Source organism: Oratosquilla oratoria, chromosome 36 (genome assembly GCF_046742065.1).
Source record: "Oratosquilla oratoria isolate Oo_2021 chromosome 36, ASM4674206v1, whole genome shotgun sequence".
In the NCBI taxonomy this organism is placed as follows: Eukaryota; Metazoa; Arthropoda; class Malacostraca; order Stomatopoda; family Squillidae; genus Oratosquilla; species Oratosquilla oratoria.
This window is the reverse complement of record NC_134812.1, coordinates 38352788-38377489: the sequence shown is the minus strand read 5'-3', so window position 1 is coordinate 38377489 and position 24702 is coordinate 38352788. Positions and strand designations below refer to the sequence as shown.

The 24702-nt window shown below is 47.1% G+C and overlaps 1 protein-coding gene across 1 annotated transcript in view; it reads left to right on the top strand.

Annotated features, from left to right (window-relative positions):
- Positions 1-10137: 10137 nt before the first annotated feature.
- Positions 10138-24702, top strand: part of LOC143019117 (uncharacterized) — a 40542-nt gene continuing 25977 nt past the window's right edge. The window contains exons 1-5 of the mRNA XM_076174813.1: positions 10138-13192; positions 14312-14327; positions 16453-16566; positions 17019-17078; positions 21089-21523. Coding sequence (XP_076030928.1) covers positions 11628-13192; positions 14312-14327; positions 16453-16566; positions 17019-17078; positions 21089-21523 — 2190 coding nt within the window. The 5' untranslated portion in view covers positions 10138-11627. The remainder of the gene's footprint in view (positions 13193-14311; positions 14328-16452; positions 16567-17018; positions 17079-21088; positions 21524-24702) is intronic.

The following is a 24702-nucleotide window of genomic DNA, read 5'->3' as shown; positions in this document are numbered from 1 at the left end:
CTCGTTCTTTTTCACTCTGAATATTAATAACCACAGAAAATATGATCAAGCCAGTGTACAGAATATTGGGGTCACTCAGCTACAACTACAAAATAAATATAATCAAAACGCCAACGCAGGCATCTTTATATACCTATTCGCGCCTTATGACGCTTACGTATGGGAATTGACCAGAGACTGTAAAGGCGGTTCTCATAATGTTTCGCCAAGTTTAATTCATCTCCGGACAAACCTGGAAGATATTTTTGTTCTTCACTGTACGCCAGGGAGGTTTATCTAACCACCTATCCGTAGCGGGATTAGAATACTGTTTTGAAAATAGCTCGTTCGCCCTGAAGGTGTTAAAGTGGCACTCCGACGCTTTTGTATTGTTCCCCCACGTTCAGCAGCCTTAAGTTGTGTCTGTGTCATTTTACTAGTATTTTGTTCGTGGTTGGCCTGTCGTCGTTCCTCCCCAGTTTTTCCATCTTGCCGCAGTTGTGTAATTAACCATTCGACGACCAGTTCATTAACCTCAATACAATATCAGTTTGGCATCAGTTATAGGTAAAAAGCGTTCGACGAGATACCCCACCAGAGACTATTAATTATGACCAAAGCCCATGGCATAGGAGGAAAAGTTAGAATGGATTAGAGCTTAGATCAACGACAGAAAACAGCGGGTCACCATAAATGGGGTAAGATCTAAATGGGAGAGTGTTTCTAGTGGAGTTCCCAAGGGCTCGATTTTGGGTCCCTTGTTTTCTTATGTACACAAACGACTTGGACAGTGGGATTTAAGAAGAAAATGGGCAAGAATTTGTTTACTAATAGGGTGGTCAACAAATGTAATAGACTTGGTAACCATTTAGTGAGCGCTGAAACTATCGGTTGTTTTAAGAAACTGTTAGACAACTTTATTGGTGGACATGGAACTGCCTAGTGTAGACCTCATGGTCTCTTGCAGTCTCATTCTTATTTTCTTATATTTGAACAAAATATTTAAATTGGTTAACAAATGGAATAGACCTTGTAACTATGTATTGAGCTCTGAACTTATTGCTTTGACTTAAGAAAAGGTTAGATAACTTTATGGATGGAGATGATGGGTGGTAGTGGACATGGAACTGCCTAGTTTAGGCTTTATGGTCTCCTTGGAGTCTCCTTCAGTCATATGTTCTTATGAAACTGGGCGTTGTTGGATGAAGTACGATTGTTCCTCAGCCCGTCAAACCCCTCAAAGGTGAATAGATAAATTGCCTGGCGCTGGCCACAGGAAGATCTTTGAAAGAATATACCGGGTATTGATGGGTGAAGGTTTTCCCAACTGACTTGACCTAACTTTAGCCAGCCCGTCCCTTTCCTTGTATGATAGAATATTTAATCAAGTGTACCAACAGACACCGTGTGTGTGTGTGTGTGTGTGTGTGTGTGTGTGTGTGTGTGTGTGTGTGTGTGTGAAAGGTAAAGATACTGTGTGTGTGAGTATGTAACGCCGTGTAAAGACATCGTGTGTGTGCGTGTGTGTGTGTATGTGTGTGTGCATGAAAGGTAAATATACTGTGTATGTATGTGACACCGTGTGAAGGCATCGTGTGTGTGTCTGGGCGTGTGCGTTTGTGTGTATGTGTATGTGCATTAAAGGTAAAGATACTGTGTATGTGAGTATGTGACACCGTGTGAAGCCATCGTGTGTGTGTGTGTGCGTGTGTGCGTGCGTGCGTGCGTGCGTGCGCGTTTGTGTGTGCGTGTGTGTGTATGTGTGTGTGCATGAAAGATAAAGATACTGTGTATGTATGTAACACTGTGTGAAGGCATCGTGTGTGTGTGTGCGCGCACTCGCGTTTGTGTGTTTGTGTATGAAAGGTAAAGCTACTGTGTATGTGACACCGTATGAAGACATCGTGTGTGTGTGTGTGTGTGTGTGTGTGTGTGCATGAAATGTAAAGATACTGTGTGTGTGAGTTTGTGACACCGTGTGAAGGCAGCGTGTGTGTGTGTGTGTGTGTGTGTGTGTGTGTGTGTGTGTGTGTGTGTCTGTGTGTGCACGTGAAAGGTGAAGATAATTTAAATGTGCGGCGCCAACCAACGCATAACAAGTACTCTTCTTCGTGGAATGGGTGAACTTAATTTGTCTAATTTGAATTCATCTGTACACAAGTCCAACTTTGACGTGTTGAGCTTTAATCCCGTCTGGTAACAGTTGAGCCAGGATGCGATCTCCACTAGAATTCACTGTCACAATTTATGGGTCAAAGTTGGCGTTCAGTGGTGCAGCTAAGCGCCTTTGGGTGTACGCTCTTGTCGATCGGTTAACCAGGGTCAAAGTAAACTTTGAAAGGTGGAAGCACAGCGTGAATTGAGCAAACGCGTGGGAGGTCGTGTTCGTTATAGTAACGTATATATATATATATATATATATATATATATATATGTATATATATATATATATTTTTTTATATATATATATATATATATATATATATATATATTTTTTTTTTTTTTTTTTTTTTTTTTTTTTTTTTCGTATGACGGTGTTAATTATTAGCATGAAAATGTTTACCCGTTGTGGAAAGGGCGAATATTTCGAATTTTAGTAACTTCGGTGTCGACGCAGTTTTGATTAAAATGGATACGTGCACCGAACATGTCCACGTGTAGAAGTAATAAAGCCATGTACGGGTACATGTATTGCTAGAGGTTAATTTATTTTATTATTTTATTATTTATTTTATTTATTTATTTATTTATTTATTTTGGGTAGTGCTGGAGTTTGAACAACTTCAATATGGGATATTTCCTCAGTTGAAGAACATTGTCTGGCGTTAGCCAGAGCAACATGGATATACTGTAGTGAACGAGAGGTAATTATTATTTTTTATTATTTTTTATTTATTTAATTAATTCATGTATTTTTATTATTTTTTTTTCTATTTATTTATTTATTTTATTTTTATTTTTTTATTTTTTTCTTGAAGTGTTGACTACTCGTAACGTAGAGGCCCTGGAACTAGAGGCTTAGTGCGCGTGATTAAAAGAAATTTGGTATATTATCAAGTGTTGTCACGAATATTTTGACACCAATTATCAGTTTCTGCGATTCTTTTCCAAGTAGAATCGGTCGATCCCACAAATTATGCAACATTTTTCAAAATGTATCGGTCATCAAGAGTGGACTGCACCTTGTAATACACCTGATAGTCTACTAACAATTCGCTGACTGTGTTTCCGGGTGCTGACAAGCGTCAGCTTGATCATCTTTAATGGCTGCAAGAACTAGTGACCGTCACTAGTGGCGGTCACTAGTTGCCTAGTGTGAAAGTCTCGGGCAACTGCAAGCAACCAGTGACTGTCACCGAGTTGTGGAATCCTTTCTCATCATCTCATTAGTCGAAAGAATGGCATCAAGGGAGGAGGTGCTTCTGTTGACTTTGCTGGTCAAGAAAAAGAGACTGTCGGTGACGGCAACTGCCAGTGACGGTCACTTGTTACCGGAGCGGGCAACAACCATAGCCTGTTGCGCAACCGCGCAACCGCAGTGACGTAGTGTGAAAGGCTCAATTTAAAATAATGGTAGGCAACTAGTGACGGTCACTAGTTGCCTAGTGTGAAAGGACCCTCAGAGTTCAGTCCTATGCTTCCAACTACAACCGACTCCTTTTACCCAAATCCCTTTTTTTTCCAATCCGAAACCTCATAAGCATGACGTCATTCTTGATTCGGTATATTTGACATCATATAGATTGGTGACCGATGCATTCTGGTGCGTCATTTGTGTGATGAATTATACAGATGGTTGTGGGTGTTCCTCGATGCTGCGAAGTGTTTCTCTGTGGCTGGAGGAAGCGCACTACGTGCCTCCATGCCCTAATGATGGGGGGAGGGGTTGGGGGATGCAGATGAATGTGCCAGCGGGAGCAGGTGGGTAAAGTGCTTAATAGCCCCGTCCGTAATCAACGTGGATGTTCGTCGGGTACAGAACCCCCAGTTGAACCCAGTGACGTGTACCGTAGACCGGATGATTTTGTACAACTCATGAACAGACGCGAGACTTCCAGGGGTCTTGATCGATCAAGGTTCCGTTAGTCCCGAGTCCGAACCCTCAGCTGATTAAAATCGTCTGTCATCAGTCAAGGTAGAAGTCATGCGAATGCTTTACCGTGTTAGAGGGGGTTTACACGGTCTAACGGTTCGTCGAACGCGGTTCGACGGACACGTATTCGACAACCAAATTCCCCGTTCACACATCACTTTAAACACGTGTCTGTCGAACCGCGTTCGACGAACCGTTAGACCATGTAAACCCGCTCTTAAAGGGTTGAAGAGATCCTGACACAACGAAGGGCTGGAATGCCGCCAAAAGGAAGTTTGCCGTCGCTTTATGTGGAACTAGCCTCACTAGTTACGTTTATTGCTTGCTTGGGAGCGCATTTTGAAAATTAGATCGAAGACATGATTAAGGATTTGAGATCTCCAGAGCCTTCCTGTTGAAGAAAGAAAATAACATTAGATCGACTTACGAAAGGCATAACTAATTGTTGATATTGGGAGAATTACGGAGATGCAGTCGTTCATAAAATTTCATTTGGGGTCTGAGCGTTCCACATACCTCCATCCTTTTTGGACGACGAGTCCGTGTAGAGTCCTGAATCAATACACACAACGGAACTTCTTGAATCCTAGATGTAATCTTGTGAGTCCGTAGACTATCTAGGAGGGCTGAAACTAAAACTTACGAGAACACCGATACCCAACGAAAGTTCACTAGTGACTACCCAGGAAACTCTGATAATTGCTCTTTCGTAGAAATGGAGCTTTGCACGAGTCAGAATATGTAATACTGGTGATTTCCGGAAGTCATAACGCTGAGGATAATCGAAAGAGGGAAGGGATTTGTCAGTATTGGGAGTGGTAGGTCAATGTAAAAGTATTGGGAGTACGGATGTGCAGGGATTCTGGGGAATGGAACAGATAGTGGGTACTGGCCTGAGGCTATGCAAAAAAAAAAAAGAAAAAAAAAAGAATTGCAGGATTACTGGGAACGGGATGAGGCGATTTAGGAGTGCTAGGAGCAAGACTTTGCATGTGTACTGAGAATTAGGCAATGTATGAGTACTGAGAATGAAGAGTAAAGGTTGTTCGGTAATTAAGTAATGCATGGACACTGGTTGCAATGCTCTGGAGGAGTACCAAGAGCGAGACGATACAGAAACTGGGAGTGGATGAGCACGGGGAGTCTGGCTGGCAGTGAGGAAGGCATTTTAAGAGATCTGTGAATGAATTGGTATACAAGTATTATCGGTAAGGCAGTGTCGGAACGGTGGGAGTAAGCGCACTGGGCTATACTTGGTGTCTGCATTTATGCTGTTGCTTTTTGGTGTGAAGTTCTATTGGGAACGTGGAGATCATGCGTTGAGAGTGACGCAGGATATTGAATTTAGCTTTGCTCTTGGAATGAAACAAAGTAGTACTCGAAGCGAGTTACTCCAGAGATGAATTGGGCTTGAACGATGCAAATGGCTCAGAAAACAAGCGTATATAAGTGACATTGGAAACGAGGCAATGCAAATGGCACAGGGATTAAGAGCTTGGAAATGGTAGTGAGTTATTGCAAATTGCAAGTGGCACAAACAATGTGGTGATACAAATAACACTGAAAATGCGGCTCAGGAAAATACATGTGGCACAGGAAATGCGGCAATCCAAGTGGTGCTGAAAATACGGCGATCCATGCGGTGCTAGAAACTAGGTAATGCAATTGGTGCTGGAAACAAGGCAGTGAAACTGGTTCTGGATACGAGGCAATGCATGTGGCACAGGAAATGCGGCAATCCAACTGGTACTGAAAATGCGGCGATCCATGCGGTGCTAGAAACTAGGCAAAGCACGAGGCACTGGAAACGAGACAGTGAAACTGGTTCTGGATACGAGGCAAAACATGAGGCACTGGAAACGAGATGTAGGTGGCACCGAATAAGTCAAGGGAGTGACTTGGGAGCAGTAAAGAAGGGTGGGGTGTATTGTGGGGCATAGTGTACTGGCCAGTGTGTGTGTGTGTGTGTGTGTTTGTGTGTGTGTGCGTGTGTTTGTGTGTGTGTGTGTGTGTGTGTGTTGGGTAGGGTGTTATTAAGGGGGAAGCGGCATGGTTTGTGTGAATCAATCATTCGGCCATTTGTAGTCCATTACTAAACAAAGGCCTCCCCCAAACCTCCTTGAATCCCACACCTAGCTAACCTTTGCAAACTTCTCTATAATCTCCATTTTCCTTGGCTTCCTATCGTGGGGCGTCCAGTCAGTAACACACTTGTTTCATCTCTCATCCTCCTTTTCGTCCAACTTTACTGACCAAATCCACTTTCGTTCCTTCATCGCCTCCACAACATCTTTCACTCTATCCTGCTCTCACACCCAACTTGTCCTCTTCGTGGATTTCATCGTTTTTTCCCACCATTGAGGCCTCAATTCCTCTTGATGCTCCTTTTATATTGTCTCCATCGCCTTTGTCAATTTCCCATACATTGTATATGGCATTATACACAGATTGCAAACATTCTGCAGCAGACATGTAGGTAAAGAACATCTCATGATATTTCTATAGTTACCATTTTCCATATCTGAATAATTATTCTCTTTAACTTCAATATTGTCCCCATCAATTATAATTGCTTTACTTTGAAAATTCGAGTTGGACATTACTTTTATTTACTCTTGTTCATTTTCAAACCTACTTTGAGACTTTCCTTGTTGAAATCACTCCTCATATCTTGCAGGTCTTCTGCTGTTTCTGACATGAGATTAATGCCATCCGCAAATCTAAGGTAATTAAAATATTGCCCATTAATGAAACCTTTCCCCTCCCAACTTGGTTTGCTGGGAAAATCCTTCAGGGCAAAATGTAAATAGCTTGAGTGGAATTGTATCACCTTGTCGAACTCCTATCTTCATCTTGATTTTCCTTATATCTTTATCTAGTCGAATTACAACATTAACTTTAACATACATGTTCTCTAGAACCCTCACATTATGTTCATTTGCACCTTGTTTGTACTGAAGGTCTTTCTAGTCACTATCTAGAGAAGTTAAATCACCATAGCACTACACCATGATTCAAGAAAGCCTTTGTGGTGTATACACTAGGGATATAGTTGGACTAATCTGCACATTAACTTCTTTCCTTTCATCTTTCAGAAGATCTGTCGATATACTATCTTCTCTGGGTGTGTTTCCTAATTTCATACTTTTTAGAGTTCATATAATTTCTTCATCTGTAGTTTGTGGTATACTTCTAATGTCTACGAATTAATTTACTGACCGAACTGTGGTATTTAAGGAGTAAAGCTATTGGTGAAAATGGTCTACCGTTTCTATATCGTCTCTCCATTTTGCATCTTTGTCTTTCAAAGAAACAATCTGTTGTCTTTCGAATATTTGGTTGCGCTCGGCCGTTTTAATACTTTTACTTTTACGAATAGTGTCATCTATATGATTAATGTTTCTCTTCTTTTCCTCTAATCTTTCCCTTTTTCTTATAGACATGTTCAGTTTAGCTCTTTTTAGTCCGTTTTAATCTGGGTTTTTTTTCTAAAGATCTCATATTGGAATATTTGCTTTCTCCGTTTTTGTATTTTCTACATTCATGTTGATTTTCTAATGACACCCAACAAAATATTACCTCCATCATGTCATCGTTGTAGCAAGGTCATACCTTGGAGATTCGTTTTCTGTAGAATTCACGTACCATGTCATTTTTATTTATTAATATTGTCACTCCGGGATCACCATTTGTAGTGTTATGTTACTACATATTGGTAAAGTTACACGTCAGTGAGAGAAATGAATTAATCAAAGTCCCGAGATAATTGGACTTAGATTAATTCCTTTCTGTCACTGACGTGTACCTTTACCAATATGTAGTAACATAACACTACATCGTTATTGCTTAGAGCTTCACTTTCTCTCCATCGGATATTTCTTCTGCTTATCCTTTACTTTTACAAGGCGTATTATCTTCCTTCACACTGATTTCTCTCAGCTCTTGAATTGAATTTATCTGGGGAACCTACTTTTTTATTCACTTTGTTTATAACAGTATAATTGCTAACGCTGTTGCTCTCTTCTTATAATAAGAAGTCTTATCATGCTCTTTGTAGTTCCATTTGGTGCTTCTCAAGGTGCAATTATGACCTACACGTTTTTGGAAAGTGTTAATTTCTTATATTGTAGTTCTCTGCAAAATTAGAATCTCACCTACATAAAAGTTCCCAACGCTTGATTCCTACTATGTTGTTCCCCACTTCAGCATTGAAATCTCTGAATACTGATGTCTATTTCCGTCTTTCCTTGGTCCATCACATAGTTCGCGTCATCATAGGACTATTTCATTGTTTGAACTAAACCTGTGAAGTTGGTGCATAATCCTGAATTACTTTGTGTATATTTTACATGGCCTAATCACATTCTAAGCTACCCTGTCTAACATACATCTGAATTTCAGTACGTTACAGGCACTCTTTGTTAATCGAGAATCCAACTCTCCTGTATCTTTCCTTCTCTTTGCCTCAATAATAGAATAAGTGGTGTCGGTCTTGTGGTTGCACGAGAGCCTGGTATGATAATTGAAGAAAAGCATGTTGGCATGGAATGTTGGGGAGGAAGGGAATTACGTTTGCGTGTTACATGGCAAGGGACTTGTTCTGGAAGGAGTTGGTAGAGATTGATGTTGGCACGGGAACATGGAGAACTTGGTGTCACTAGTCGTGATAATGGTGGAAAAGCGAATGCGTAAGCATGATGGCAGGAGAATTCGGTGTTGATAAATACGTGCTTGTAGGATTTGGTAAAGGAATTGTTAGGGTCGTAGGGACAGCAGGGTTAGAAGTTGGTAATGTATGTGTTTTTAAAGGGGATTTATATTAAACACTTGGCAAGAAACTTCACATTCCCATAGTGTAAACGCATACGGAGGGTGTGTGTGTGTGTGTGTGTGTGTGTGTGTGTGTGTGTGTGTGTGTGAAGCCTTCTGACAAACGACTTCACGTTTCGCTCTGAGTTGCACTGAATGACGCATTGGTGTGTTGGTGGCGTAGCAATCATCAGGCGTCTTCGGGGTGGGTCTGGACGCACGTAATGACGCCTCGAGTCGCTTCCGTGCCTGCCCGACATTCCAAACAGGTGACAACAAGTCTTTACGTTAAATTTCCTTCTTCCATGCTTTCGAAAGGTATGTTGTTTTGCCTTGGTTGCTATGACAACGAGGCAGAGAAGAGGTCAAGGTGCTTTGTCATATACCTATGCCTAATCGTGCCATCTTGAGTACCGTCGTACGCTTGGAGAAGGGGAAGGAAGAGGGCGTGGGGGGAAAGGTGGAGTGCATACCCACAACCCTGTAGAAGGTAAATGCATTCAGTTGCTTCCAGCGTTGTCAGTCCAAACCTTAATGAGTATGCGTGTTTGTGCGACTGAGCGTGTGGCACCAGGAAAGGATGCCACACATGTTGGCTGCTGCTGCTGCTGGTAGTGTTCCGCCTCCTCCTCCTCCTCCTCCTCCTCCTCCTCCTCCTCCTCCTCCTCCTCCTCCTCCTCCTCCTCCTCCACTCCTCCTCCTCCTTTCTACTCTCCTCCTTCCCTCCTCCTCGTTTCCCGGTTTCCTCTTTCTCATCCTCTTTTACTCCTCTTTTTCCTATCCCCCTCCCCCTCTTCTACCCCCTATCCCCTCCTTCTCCTCTACCCCCTTTCTCCCCCATCCTCATCTTCTCCATCCCCCTTTTCCCCCTACCTCTCCCTCCTTTCCCCGTCCTTTTTCCCCTCCCTCTCCTCCTTTTACTCCATCTAGCCCTTCTTCCATTCCCTCTGCCCCTGCCCCGCTTCCTTCCCTCCTCTTCTTCCTTCCCTCCTCCATTTCCTCCCCTTCCGCTCTTCTTCTTTTCCCACTCTTCCTCTCCTTCACCTCTTCCTCCCTACTCCCTCTTCCCCTCTTCCTCCCCTCTCCCTACTCCTCTTACTCTCCTCTCCCTCCTTTTGCTTTCCTCCTCGTCCTGCACTCCCGTTCCACTCCCCCTCCCCTCTCGCACTCCTCCTCTTCCCCTCCTCCTTCTCCGCCTCCTCGTCGCCACCGCCGCCGCCGCCGCCGTCACCGCTACAACCATCGCTGCTGCCTTCATCCAGCGCTCTCGGTCAGTGGCGCCCTCGCCGCGGTGAAAGCACTGTGGCCCCGCTGCTCCGGCCGCGCACCCCCGTTGGCCTCGCTTGCAACTCCACCGTCAACTGGCAGTCACCTCCCGAATCAGAGTGGGCCTCTGGCAGCGGGCCTGCCCACTTCGTTGGCTAGTGCAGTTGATCGTCCAGACTCGGGCATCACCACACGGTAGAACTATACCCGCGTCGCATTGCGGCAACTACCCGTTGCTGGCGCTCTCGCTCTCACCAACAGCACACCTGCTGGCCGGCCCACCTGAGTCCCACACCTGACCCCACTGGACAGCCACCCACCTGGAATGCTCCTCAGGGCCTCCGGCTGGGGGCCTTGTCGCGTCACCATGGTAGGCCTTTGGGATGAAGAACCATTGAAGCTAAAAGAGCAGCTCCCCCTCGGCTGCTATCAGGGACCAACCTACAACCTAGCATCGTCTTCGGCGGTCACCGCACCCCTAGCAGGGTTCTCGCCTTCCGACAGCTGCTCCTTGGCTGCAACTCCTACGGGATGTGAAGGACAGTGAGCATCAGCAGTAGCAGAGGTGGCAGGTGCGGCCGTGACGTGACGACGAGAAGAGTGAGTGAGCTAGCGCGTGAGAGTGACGACGAAGGCGAAGGCGAAGACGAGAGGAGTTCGCGGCATGCAGAGCAGTCTAGAGAGCAGCTGTTGGAATATTATTTCGTGGACCAAATCTTGGCTACATGTGTCAGCCTCGAGCTGCTCAGCTGGTCACATTTGTGCACGCCAAAACACGCGGGTACACACATACACACATCCATGAGCACTGACACGCACCGGTGCACGCGACAGCAGCCGTGGTCCATGTAGAGGCAACAGTGACTGTGATTTCGTATATTTTGTAATTTTGTATATCCTCTAGTATAGTTGGCTGCCGACAATCAGACCGCAATCTTTATATCTTGGCTGTGATAACAAAAAGAGAGGACTATTTTTATTTCGTATGGTTAAATGCACACCAGTTCACTTGTGCGAAAGTAAACAAAACAGAAACAAAACAAAAATAATAAGTCACCAGATGACGCCTTCGAGCTCTTGTTAGTTTTAATAGTGAAGGCAACGCCGGACTCGTGCTACTGCTGCTGGATACTAGCTACCAGGGTTACAGAAGAATAGTAGTGACAGGAAGTAACTATTTGCAGGCTGCCCGAGCCACCCAGGCTTCTGGGGCACGAGGGATGTAAGGAGGACCTCTTGGTGGTTAGTCATACGCCTCGAGGTGCACCTGTAAGACCCCGGGCGGGAGGTGCCTTGATGTGCGTAGCTGGGCGTCACGGACGAGGCCAGTACGTATTGTGTGGTGGGTGGCGCGCCCCGTAATGTGAACCAACAGCCCCCGCCCCCACCACCCCCTACCCACACCCGACGACGTGTGAGGGGCGCCCCCCGATCGGCGGCTGCGCCACCGCCGCCTCCCACCCTGACGGACCGACCCAAGATGCGTAAATTGTCACTCCGGTGCTCAGGTCCCTCACCTTGTCCGGGCAGCGGAGGGGCCCCCCATTCCCCGACGCCGCCGCCGCCGCAGCAGCCCCCACAGCAGCCGCAGCCGCCTCCGGGTCCGGCCAGTGCCCCCCCTCTCGGCGCCGCGTCGCCTTCGGTTTCCGTACCCACGCCGCCGCCACCCGTCCGGAGGCTGGTGTCCTCTCGATCTCTGGGGTCCTCGTGTTCTTCGTCCCCGCCCCTGAACCCGCCCGTCACGCAGTACAACATCCCGCCGTGCCTGCCTTCCCACCAGCACCACGCCCAGCTGCCACCCACGCCAGGTCCTCCAGCGCACCGCTCCCTACCCGCTCTTGCCCACTCTCACGTGCAGCACGAACGCCCCTACTCGGCGGAGACCTCCTCCCCTACCCCCTCCACTGCCGCCGCAGCCGCCGCCGCTGCCGCCGCCGCCGCTGCTGCCGCTGCCGCTGCCGCCGCTGCCAACCCCGACCCCTCGCACCCGCACCACTCCTCAAACCCGACCCTTCACGCGCTGTCCCCGCACTCCTCCCCCCCAACATCCCGCATGCACGGCCACTTCTCTCACGCAGTTGCCCTCAGCGGTGTGGGCAGCCCCATCCACCCGAGGCAGCTGCCGGGGTTACCCCGCCACCACACGATTGGCGGGGTGGGAAGTGGCCGTATGCTTCCGCCTGCCCCCCAGGAGGGCACGAACGGCCTCACGGCCGTGGCCCCACCGCCGCATCCGCACGCACCGCACGTGCCTCCGTCTGCTGGGCACGCACTCCCCCTTGGAGGTCGACCGGCCCACGCACTGCACTCGGCATCGTACAAGTACAGCCTTGACGTGCCGCGGGTCAACCTTCGGGACTTGCGAAGTAATACCTACCCTCCTCCAGGCGTAGATGGTTCACCTCATTCGCAATCCTCGTCGGGGGCCACCAGCGGAGGCACAAGCGGTGCGACGAGTGGGGCGAGCAGTTCCCAGGTGTCCCCCTCCGAGTGCTACCCCCCTCTCTCCCCGCGCTTGTCCCCGGCGAGCTTGGCAGGGACCACGACTGCCTCGGGGCCCCCCGGTGCCTTGCTTCAGGGTCGCATCTCGCCCTTCGTGCCCCCGGCCTCCCCGGTCGCCAAGGGCATGGTGCCACCCCACTCCCCGAGCCACCGGACCTCGCGTCCTTCGTCGGTGTCGTCCTCCTGTGCCACCTCGCCCATACCCCGTGTCTCCCCCGTCCCGCCCCCGAGGTCCCCCGTTCACACCGTCTCCGCCGTCGCCGTCGCCTCCGCCTCGCACTCGGCACGCACTTCGCCCATTCCCCCAGCACACAACTCGCCCATACGCACCCGCGCCTCACCCGTTCCCTCTGCATGCATCATATCCACCGCGTCAACCATCGTGGCTCGGGGATCCCCGACACCCTCCGTGACGCCCACCCATACGCCCGCCCATTCCCGAAAGAGTTCCTTGAGCAGCGTCAGCGACGCCGGCAGAGGAAGTGCCGGGGGCTACAGGAGGTCCACGCGACCTCCCCTTCAGCGCTCGCACGCCACTGCTGGGTAAGGGTCGTGGTCCTTGTGACCCCAGTCTTGCAGAAGACTCTTTGTAATGCGCATGTGGTAGTTACAAGTAGCATCATCTACGGTATTTACTAGTAGCACCTGAAGTAGCAGTAGTATTTTGGTAGTATTGGTCTTGAGCCAGTCTGCTGGAAAGCCCACCTCCTGTGGCGCAATTGTCCCCTGCGTTTCCGTCACCTGCAGCAGTGTTACGGGCCTTGGATAATTTGTATTAGACATTCGCAGTCCGTCACTCAAGGTGATGGGAGAAAATCGTACATGCATGAAATTTGGTACACCAGTGGACAGACTGGGAGGGAGGGAATGGAAAAGGAAGGAAGGAAGGAAGATAAAGCGTAATCGTTGAATTTTATTTTCCACTCCCGTCATTCCTCCTCCTCCTTCTCCTCCTCCTCCTCCTCCTCCTCCTCCTCCTCCTCCTCCTTCTCCTCCTTCTCCTCCTCCTCCATCACCTCTCCCTCGTATTCTCTCCTCATTATCCTGCTCTTCCTTTTACTAATGTCTTTCTCTTCTATATCTATCCCTACCTCCTCCTCATCTTACTTCTCTCCATACTGTTAGTCCTTCACTTCGTTCACCACTTTCTTCTCTTTCTTCTTCTTTTCTCCCATTTCTCTCTTTTCTTCTGCTTCCTCTCCCACTGCCCATTCTTCCACCCTTCCTCCTCCTCCTCCTCCTACTCATTCCTTCTACTGTTTTTCCTCTCTGTTCTCCTTTTACCCTTCTTTCTCTTCCGTCTCCTACCCTTTCGCCTCCTCCCCTCCTTCTCCTCCTCCCCTCCTTCTCCTCCTCCTCCTCCACCTCTTCCTACTCCTTCTCCTCCTCTTCCTCCTTCCCCTCCTCTTCCTCATTCCCCTCCCTCTTCATCTCCCGCTCTTCCTCCTCTTCCTCATGCCGTTCATCTTCTTGTTACCCCCCTCCTCTTACCCACTCTCTCCCTCCACATCGTCCACGTTTTTCCACTTACCTCCTAGCTTTCCACCTTCCTTCCTCCCGCCCTCCTCCAGCTTCTTCCATACCAATTCCAAAGAGATGAGCAATAGCAGTGTAGGATGTGGATTAATAGATCACTTTACTCTGTCACGTTTATTGTCACAGTTGCGATTGGGAACAAGTACGTTTTAGCAGTTGGGAGACCACAGGGACGTGTTGGGCATCGATCTCACCTCGTAAGTGCTGAATCTGGGTTTCGACCTTCAGTAGACCACAGGTGATTGCCACTTGCCCAGGCTATCGGAACATGGAGAGCATAAGTGAAGCCTTAGCTAAGATTCTCCTGTCACAGACTCCTCGCGATCCTCTTCAGCGATGACTTCGAAATGAGATTTGCTCAAGTTATTGAAGGAGTCTTTAAGGATTTAACTTGTAGTTTCGCGTATGGAGGAGGAGGAGGAGGAGGGAGAGGTAGAGGTATGACTTGTTCCTGCTCTCGCGTACAGTCGCCTACAAAGTTCATGGACCATGATACGCTTTTCACCGTGTAAATACATTTCGTGTTGCCGCATTTGTACCATTCTTTTTGGTAATGTTTTGTGTACAGTGAAGGTATTTCCTTGGGCAGAAAATATAAATTAGAATATTCAAGACTGCAAGTTATATTTTCCTTGGTATTTTATATATTCTTTTGTACTTGTATCGATTTTTCTACGTAAAATAGGAAATATCTGAACTTCTCAGCGGCTGAAGTTACGTATATGTATTGAAATAATTTGGGGTTTGTTGCAATTGTACCTTTACGATTGTAGTTACGATGTTCTATTTGCTGACATCGTATCATAAGAACATAAAAATGAAGGAGAGTGCAAGAGACCATAAGGCCTACACAAGGCAGCTCCATATCCATCACCACCTTTCATCCCCATCCATAAAGTTGTCTAACCGTTTCTTAAAACAACTGATAGTTTCAGCGCTCACTACATAGTTACTAAGTCTATTTCATTCGTTGACTATCCTATTAGTAAACCAGTTTTTGCCTATTTCCTTCTTAAATCTAAATTTGTCCATTACTGCAAGTCCTGTCCTGTTGTTTTAATATGATGACCTTGTTTGTATCGACAACGGCATCGTACGGACCACGAGGTTACACGGCCTCTGGTATCGTAACACGTGGTATGTTGGAAGCCGTACTTGACCCCGGCTTCAACGCTAGAGAGATGGATCTTCCAAGTTAGCGGACAGAATTTGCGAGCCGGTCGGGAGACAAGTAGCTTTAACACGGCAAGAACGCGAGAGTGGTACAGCTTTAACGCAAACATCGCCGCTGTAGCTGTTAGAATGACTTTCGTATATCATGTGCAGATGCGAGAGCGTTGTGCATTGTAAGTACATTTGGTTCGGGAGAAAGAAAGGGAAAAAAATAAAACAATGTAAACGTGTTGGAAGAAGTAGTTTTTTGTTATGAGTAGTTGTATAAAGGTTTCCTTCTATATGCAAGTGGCTCCTAAGGAAAAAAAATAGAAGAAATAAAGTGTTTTTAAACCAAAGTACCGGAAGAGGTCCTACGCACAGCTCGTTCTGAAAGGTCTTCGTTAAAAAAAAGCTTCAAGAGTACAGGAAGATTTTATTCTGTTTATTTATTATTATTATTATATTATTATTATTATTATTATTATTATTATTATTATTATTATTATTTATCTGAAAAATCAGTCGCGAGTGCGTTACCTTCCCGGCTTAGCTGGATGAGAACAAAGGCATCATGGAAGTAGACAATGGAACTATTTGTTTCATAATAGAAGTATAGGAAAAGGCGCTTTCTCTTCACATAATCCGTTGCAAGAGCCTTGCTGCTTGATACAGCTGTTTCGGAGGTTCATCACAGAGACGAATGAAATAGGTCAGAGGTATGGAAGAGACCCCGCGCGGTAGCCCAGTGGATACAGGCTTGAACTCATGAACAGTTGGTCATAAGTTCGAGGCCCAGGGCCTGCTGCGGACTTACTGCGGTAACCTCGGCCTTAAAAAAAAAAAAAAAAAAAAAAAAAAAAAAAAAAAAAAAATTGCTAGCCGCAACTGACAGGGCTTTGATCTACCAGGGGGTTTTCACTTCCCACTGCGTGTGAATGGGAGGGTGAGGTTCGGAAGGGATTAGTAGGAGGAGGCGACATGAAACCCGGTCGCTCGCCAGGTGGAGGGCTACGGAGGTAAACGAACCACCTGGTGACGGAAAAGGATCGAGGAAAGTTCCGCGTAGCACGGAAGGTGTCAGAGGTACATGTAGAAGTGTCCGCCTGTTCCAGTACGGAAGCGGTGTCGTGGCTGCTTTGTGTACAGACACTTGGGCGGAGTGTGAATGTCAGCTCGTTGACATAGTGGCGCGTGAATACTATGCCGTGCGTACATCATATGCAAATGTGGGTCTGTGTTTCCGAACAAGGTCAGGTTATGTACACAGATTAGTATCGCGAATCGCACAGTGGGGTCTGGATGGAACTGTTCCCCCTCCAGTTGATATTATATATATATATATATATATATATATATATATATATATATATATATATGTATATATGTATATATATATATATATATATATATATATATATATATATACTTTATATATGCATATCTGTATATATATATGTATATATGTATGTATATATGTATATATATATATGTATGTGTGTATATATATATATATGTATATATGTATATGTGTGTATATATATATATATATGTATATATATAATGTATATATATATGTATATATATATATAATGTATATATATATATATATATATATATATATATATACATACACACACAGTATATGATTCAGTTTTACGTTATGAACTTCCTTGTTCAGGGCCATGATGGTGCCATGCAAAAGAGCTTGTGGTTTTGGCAGTTGGAGCTTATTGCCCAGGTAGCACAAAGCCCCTTCAGTAGCGGCAAGCTTCCCTAACATGTGCGTCATGACCAGGACTCAAACCCACACGTTTGAACTTCCTCGGCGACTGCCCAACGCGCCGGGTACCACTGAGCTCCGGGTAGATTTTCTTGTGGTAGATATTAAGTGACTTTTATCTACTAGAACGGATCATCAACTATAAGACATCTCGACCGATTTGAGAACCGTTTGCGTCAGTCTCGCCTGAATAAAATCGTCCAGAGATGACCACAAACTCTGATTAACATTATTAACTTAATGAGGGCTAGTAATTAAATGTACAGACTAGTTCAGAAGGCTGAGACCAACCCGAGCATGTGGTAGTCCTGTGAGATGGATGTGGTACATGTAGATAATCATCTCCCCTCCGGCTCGTTTTCCAAATGTCAACACTTGCCTCCATCGAAAAGTGCTGCCCTGAGGTGACGGCACAGAACCGGACCCAAGGTCTCTCAGTCTACGACCATCTCCTCCTCCTCCTCCTCCTCTTCCTCCTCCTCTTCCTCCTCCTGTTCTCCTCCTTCTCCTCCTTCTCCTCTCACTCTTCTCCTACTTCTCCTCATGCTCTTCCTTCCTCTCTTCCTCCTCCTCCTCCTCCTCTTTCTGTTCTTCCTCTCCTCCTCCTCTTACTCTTCCTCTCCTCCTCCTCTTCCTACTCCTCTTCTTCCTAATTCTACTCCTACTACTATAACCAGAGAGTGACATGGAAATTAACACACAATACACCACATATAACAGTCCACATATTTTTTTGTACTCAAGAGGTCTGTGGGGGGGGGGAAGCAAAGGAAAGGATCATTGCTTGATGCTGTGGTTCTTAATACTTTCAGTTACACTTCATGTGTGTTTTGATTTTATTATACAGGAAATACATTATGCTATAAAGAGGATATAAGAACATAAAGATACTCGGAAATAGATCTATTTTTTGCTGTAAAAACCAGACCTGAACTCGGCTGAACTTGACGGTCCGCGTGTGTGTGTGTGTGTGTGTGTGTGTGTGTGTGTGTGTGTGTGTGTGTGTGTGCGCGCGCGCGCGCGCGTGCCTGTGCATCTGTGGGGTGATGTGCGAGAGTGCGTACGTAAATCTACGGTGTTTCGCCAAAAGCTTTCGATACGGAGATATTGGAGGTGTGAGTACTGCCCTCGTAACCGTAAAGATAGTGGAAATTACCTATCCCAAAGGTTGCCCACTGACAATGAAGTGTATTATATGTATATATATATATATGTGTGTGTGTGTGTGTGTATATATACATATATGATAAACACACTATGTGTATAAAGGTTGAGTGTTTGGGTATATTCGATGTTGTCCGTCCCAATGCCCCGTTCGTGGATGTAAAATCTTGTACCTTGTGATAGGATTGTTCATCGCTATATCCGGTTTACAAAACCACATTGTGACCAGAGATCCCACTCAGTTGAATGCAGAATAAAAGGAAAATGTACCACCCGGCATTTAGTTGGTCAATCTGGAATAGCTATAACCCTTTCTCTTAGACCCTGTTCACAGTAGCAGTTTGAAACGCGCGGAAACCGCGGCGGTACCGCATAGTAAAAAACATGTGCGGTTGTGTGTGGACACCCCCTTTGACTGACATTGTATTTGAACCATCGCAATTCAAATCGCGGCGATTGAAACAGCTAGTGGGAACAGGCTCTAATAATAAGAGCGGTGTCAGAATTTAATAAAATCCATTTCACACACAACCGCACATATTTTTTTACTATGCGGTACCGCCGCTGTTTCCGCGCGTTTCAAACCGCTAGTGTGAACAGGGACAGAGAAAGGTCCGCGCGCCTGGGATGGAAAGGGGCCGGAGTGAAATGGAAAGGGTTTGATGGGACGGAAAGAAGTTAGATTTCGAGTTTCGTTTAAAAAAAAAATATATATTTGTAGAAGAGGAAGGGGGTTGCCTTGTATGGGTGACGTTGGGGAAAGGTGTACGTGGCAGGAAATGGGGAGAAATGAAAGGAAGACTGTATGGTGAAAAAGGGGCAAGATGAAGTCTTACATATGGGGGACGGGAGAGGGAAAAAATGACCCGGGGCATGGGGTACAAGGAAAGAGTTTGGAAAAATATGAAAGATAATGTGTTTGTATAGGTTAAGAGAAAGGGGAGGGGGGGATGGTGTGTGGGAGATTATTGTTACCTTGAGATTCACTGAATGGAAAGTACTGGGCCTCACATCGATTTCTCTGCGAAGAAACGTTGGACTGTCGTTTGTGTCATATCATGAGGATGTTCGTGACACCCGCCAGGAGTAGTAGGTGTTGGGGAACAGTCACCTGCTCTTCCTCTATGAAGTAGAGAAAAAATATTCGGAGCAGATAGAGATCTTGGGTCCGGTTGGGGACCAAGTGTCAGCCTCTTGGGGTACCTCCAGATAGAGGCGACGAAGTTGATGGGATTTGAAGATGGGTCTCCGTGAGATGGTTCGTCCCGATGTTCGTGGTCCCGGTGCCAACTCGTGCAGGTTTCTCCATGTATGGGAAATGGGAAGATGGGAATGATGTTTGTATGGGAGATATGGTAAAGATTGGATTGTGTGTGCATAAAAGACGAAGATGGGAATGATGTTTGTATGGGAGGTATGGGAAAGATTGGATTGTGTGTGCAGAATAGACGAAGATGGGAATGATGTTTGTATGGGAGGTATGGGAAAGATTGGATTGTGTGTGCAGAATAGACGAAGATGGGAATGATGTTTGTATGGGAGGTATGGGAAAGATTGGATTGTGTGTGCAGAAAAGACAAAGATAGAAAATATGTTTGTGTATGGGAGAATGCGAATGGATGAGAGGAGGAAATTAGACTTGGAGAAAATAGGAAAATGTGGGAGAAATGGGAATAGAGGAAAATGTCGATAGATAGGAAAGTACACGCGCGCGCGCACACACACACACACAGACACACACACACACACACACACACACACACACACACACACACACACACACACACACACACACACACACACACACACACACACACACACACACACACACGCTCACACACACACACACACGCTCACACACACACGCACACACACACACACGTGGCGCAGTTGGTAGAGTTCTCGGCTGCTACTACTACGGAGGTCCGGTTCGAAACCCGCCCAGGACTGAAATAATTTCAGTATCGCTGCGCTGCGGGTTGTTATTCCAACTCTAGTGGGTGGGGAATTGGGTGTGTGTGTGTGCGTGCGTGTAAGGTCACAGTATCACCCATAGATCGGTCATACGAGATCTGAGCTCTCATCCGGGAGGTTAATAACTGTCGATCACGAGCCAAGACCATGGTGAAACACACACACACATACACATACACATACACATACACATACACACAGGGTGGACAGTCCCTACGGCGGCTGCAACGGCTGCTGCTACCACGACGTCCGGGCCCAGAGGTTTAGCCAGCCGGGGAAGGCAAAGTGTAGGTTGAGGAAGACGGAAGCAACAGGTCAGGTGAAGGGGAGGGAGTCCTACAGGGGTCCTCTGACGGAGTCCTGCATCCTTTAAGCCGGCTGTTATTGTGTCGGTGGTTTAATAGAGATGAAAAGTCAAAAGCTGCGTTTGGTCGTCTGTGTGTATTTTCTCTTGTGTATAAGACTGGAAAGAGGTGGCGGAGGGTGGGAGTGGTACACGGCTTGCAATCGATTGGAGACCCGCCGCTGTCTCCTCCTCCTCCTCCTCCTCCTCCTCCTCCTCCTCCTCCTCCTCCTCCTCCCTTTCCTCCTCCTCCTCCTCCTCCTCCTCCTCCTCCTCCTCCCTTTCCTCCTCCCTCTTCTCCCCTCCTTCCCTCCTTCTTCTCTTTCCTTACTCCTCTTCTCCTACTCCTCTGTTTCTTCCCCTCCCTCTCTCTTCCTACTTTTACACTTCCTCCTTCCTCCTCCCTACCCTTCCTACTTTATCTTGCTGTGCATCCTCCTCCTCCTCCTCCTCCTCCTCCTCTTCCTCCTTGTCCATTGCTCCTCTCCCCACCTCTGTGTCATCCTTCTCCCCAACTTGCCGGTCCCGTCTCCCTCCTCCACTTCCACCTCTTCTTTCCTCCTCTTCCTCCATCTCCTCCCCCTCTGATTCTTCGTTATATTCCTCCTTCGTATCTTCGTCTTCTTCCGCCTCTTTCTCGTCTTTGTATCCTCCTCGTCCTCAATTTTTTTCCTCCCGTTTATTCCCTTTACCTCCTATTCCTCCTGTCCTCCTCGTCCTCCTTCTCTCCTCCTCCTCCTCCTCCTCCTCCTCCTTCTCTCCTCCTCCTCCTCCTCCTCCTCCTCTCCTTCCTCCTACTTCTCCACCTCTCCTCCTCGTCCTCCCTCTCGCCTCCTCCTCGTTCTCCTCCTCTTCCTCCTCCTACTTCTCCATCTCTCCTCCTCGTCTTCCACCTCCTCCTGCTTCTCCACCTCTCCTCCTCGTCCTCCTCTCCTCCTCTTTTTCCTCCTCCTCCTCCCCTTTCTCCTCTTCCTCCTTCTCCATCTCCACCTCCTCGTCCTCCTCTCCTTTCCTCTTTTCCACTTGTCTTCTCCACATCTCCTCCTCCTCCTCCTCCTCCTCTCCTCTTCCTCTCTTCATCCTCTTACCCCTTTTGCCACTGTCCCTCTACTTTTTTCCGCCTCCTCTACTCGTCCTTCCTTCTTCCATTTTTCGTCTTGCTTCTTAGATTTTTTTTAACTTATTTTTTCTTCTCTCACTCCTGTTTCCCCACTCCAAATTCACCTGACCCTACGTCCACCTCCTCCTTCGCTTACTCCACCTTCTACTCCACCTTCTACTCCACCTCCACCATCTTCTCTCCCTCCTTCAACATCCGCTTCCTCCTACTCCAACATCCTCCAACCTCTTAACACTCCTCATCCATTTGTATATCCTCTTCCTCCTCCTCCTCCTTTTCCTCTCTTCCTTCTCCACCTCCCCTCCTCGTCCTCCTCCACCATCACCACCTCTTCCCCCTTTCTACCTCTTCTTCCTCTCTACTCCTCTTTTTCTTCCCATTCTTCCTCCTGCTCGTCTTTATCACTTTCATCCTTCTCCAGATTCCCTCCTCCTCCTCCTCCTCCTTCCTCTTCTCCTCCCCTCCTCATCCTCATACACTTGTTACTCTTCTTACTTCCCCTCTCCCTTCTTCCCTCCTATTCCTCTTCTTCTGTCCAACTTTCATCCTGTTACATCCTCTCCTTCTCCTCCTCCTCCTCCTCCTCCTCCTCTTGCACTTTTTCCTCATACTGTGTGTCTTCTCTATTTCCCAAGTAATTCTCCTTCCCATTCTCCATTTCCTTCTCCTTCCCCCCTCCCCGTGCTCCTCCTCCTCCTCCTTCGCTTCCCCCCCTGCTCTTTCTCTTCATCCTCCTCCCCTACCCCTCCTCTCCATCCTCCTCCCATTCCTCGACATCTTCCTCTTCCGCCTCTTCTTCCTCATTTCCATCTATTTTTTTCCTCGTTTTGTTTACCGTACTGTATGTTTCCTCCTTCCCTCAGGTAATTGTCCACCTCCTCCTCCTCCACTTTTCCATGTCCTTTCTACCTTCCTCCTCCTCCTCCTCCTTCTCCTCCTCCTACCTCCTATTCATCCTTTTTCCGACTGCAATTCGTCGAATTCTTGTGTTTTCCCTTTTTCGTCGTCTTTGTCTCCCGCTCCGTTTTTTTTTTTCACATTCCCTCACTTCCCTTCCATTCTTTGCTCCGTTTTCTTATTTTTCCCCTTTTTCCTTCTTTATCCTTTCCTTGTCCAATACTTCTCACCTTCTTGTCAGTCTTTCCCACTCTTCTCTTGTTCTTCTTCATCTCCGCTTGTCCCATTTTTTTCTCTCTTTCTCGTCTCTCGCGTTCGCTTTTTCTTTTTCATCTTCGAATATTCGTATTTCCCTTTTTTCTCGTCATTTTTTGACATTTTTTTCACGTTTTTGTACCAATTGAATGCCATCTCATCTTCTGCCCCTTCTTTGACTAAATATGTAATTCACATAACCTCTTCCTCTCAACCTCCTTCATTCTCCTCCCTCATCTCCTTTGTCCTCCTCTTCCTCCTCCTCCTCTTCCTCCTCCTCTTCCTCCTCCTCTTCCTCCTCCTCCTCCTCCTCCTCCTCCTCCTCCTCCTCATGCTGTCTCTCACCTACCTTCTCACCCACCTTCTCACGCACCTCAAAAGCACCTCATCCTCCACCTGCTTACCTCCTCCCCTCCTCCCCTCCTCCCCCATATGTTCTTTTTCCTCCTCAACTCCTCTCCAGCTGCTCTTTTTCCGGCTCGTCTTTCCCCCCACCCTCTCCTCCACCTCTTCCTTCTCTTGCCACTCGTCTTTCCTCTTCCTCCTCTTTCTCCTCCTCCTTCTCTTCCTCCTTCCCTTCCTCCTTCTCTTCCTCCTTCCCTTCCTCCTTCTCTTCCTCCTTCTCTTAGTCCTTCTCTTTCTCTTCCTTTTCCTCTTTCGTCTTTCGTCTTCTTTTCATTCTCCTCTTCCTTCCACCTCTTGTTACATTCCCTATTGTTGTTACTTTGCCCCCAACCCGGCTCTTTAACACACACACACACACGCGCGCACACACACACGCGCACACACACACACACACACACACACACACACACACACACACACACACACACACACACACACACACACTAACTCTCTCTCTTTCTGTCTCATCTCCCTCTCTTTCTCTGACTTTCACTCATTCTCTCACTTTCTCTCTTTTGCTCTTTGTTCCTTTGCCTTCCTGTCTCCTCTTTGCACGAGTACTGCGCGAGCGCGTTCCTTTGTCTCCTCTTGTTTGTTAAACGTGCGTAAGTACTTAGGTGCAGCCGTCCTATATACATGCCGCTTGCAGTTGCCTGTGCGCACCGTGTCTGAATGGGCGAGTTAGCTTGTGTGTGTGCGCATTTGTGTGTGTGTGTGTGTGTGTGTGTGTGTGTGGTGTGTATAAGAGAGGGAGAGAGAGATTCACCATGGTCATGGATTACGTGTTGGGCCCGTGATTGACAGATATTACCCTACTGGATGAGAGCTGAGAACTCGTATATGGCCTGATCTGTGTGTGTGTATGAGAGAGGGAGAGATTCACCATGGTCATGTATTACGTGTTGGGCTCGTGATTGACACCTATAGCCCTACTGGATGAGAGCTGAGAACTCATATATGGCCTGATCTATGTGTGTACGCGCGCGCATGCATGTGGGTGCTCCTGAGTGTATGTGTATGTGTGTGCGCGTGCGCGTGAATGTGCACATGCTTTCTTGCGTTTGGAATTTACGTCGTTTGGCCGGGGCAGGGCGGTCGGTCAAACCTCCATTTCGCCTTTGGCTTCCCCCTGGCACCCTCCGTCTTCCCTCCTTCCTCCTTCCTTCTTCCTCCTTCCTTCCTTCCTTCCTCCTTCCTTCTTCCTCCTTCCTTCCTTCCTTCCTTCCTCCTTCCTCCTTCCTCCTTCCTCCTCCTTCCTTCCTTTATTACGACTTTTCCTCCTTACCTCCTCCCTTTTCATTTTTCCTCGTCTTTCATTTCCTTTTTCGTCTCTCTTCTCCAACTTTCTTTGTCTCTTCTTGTCCTCTTTTCTCCGCCCCCTCTTCGCTTCTTCCTTCTCTTGCTTCCTCTCCTCATCTTCCATC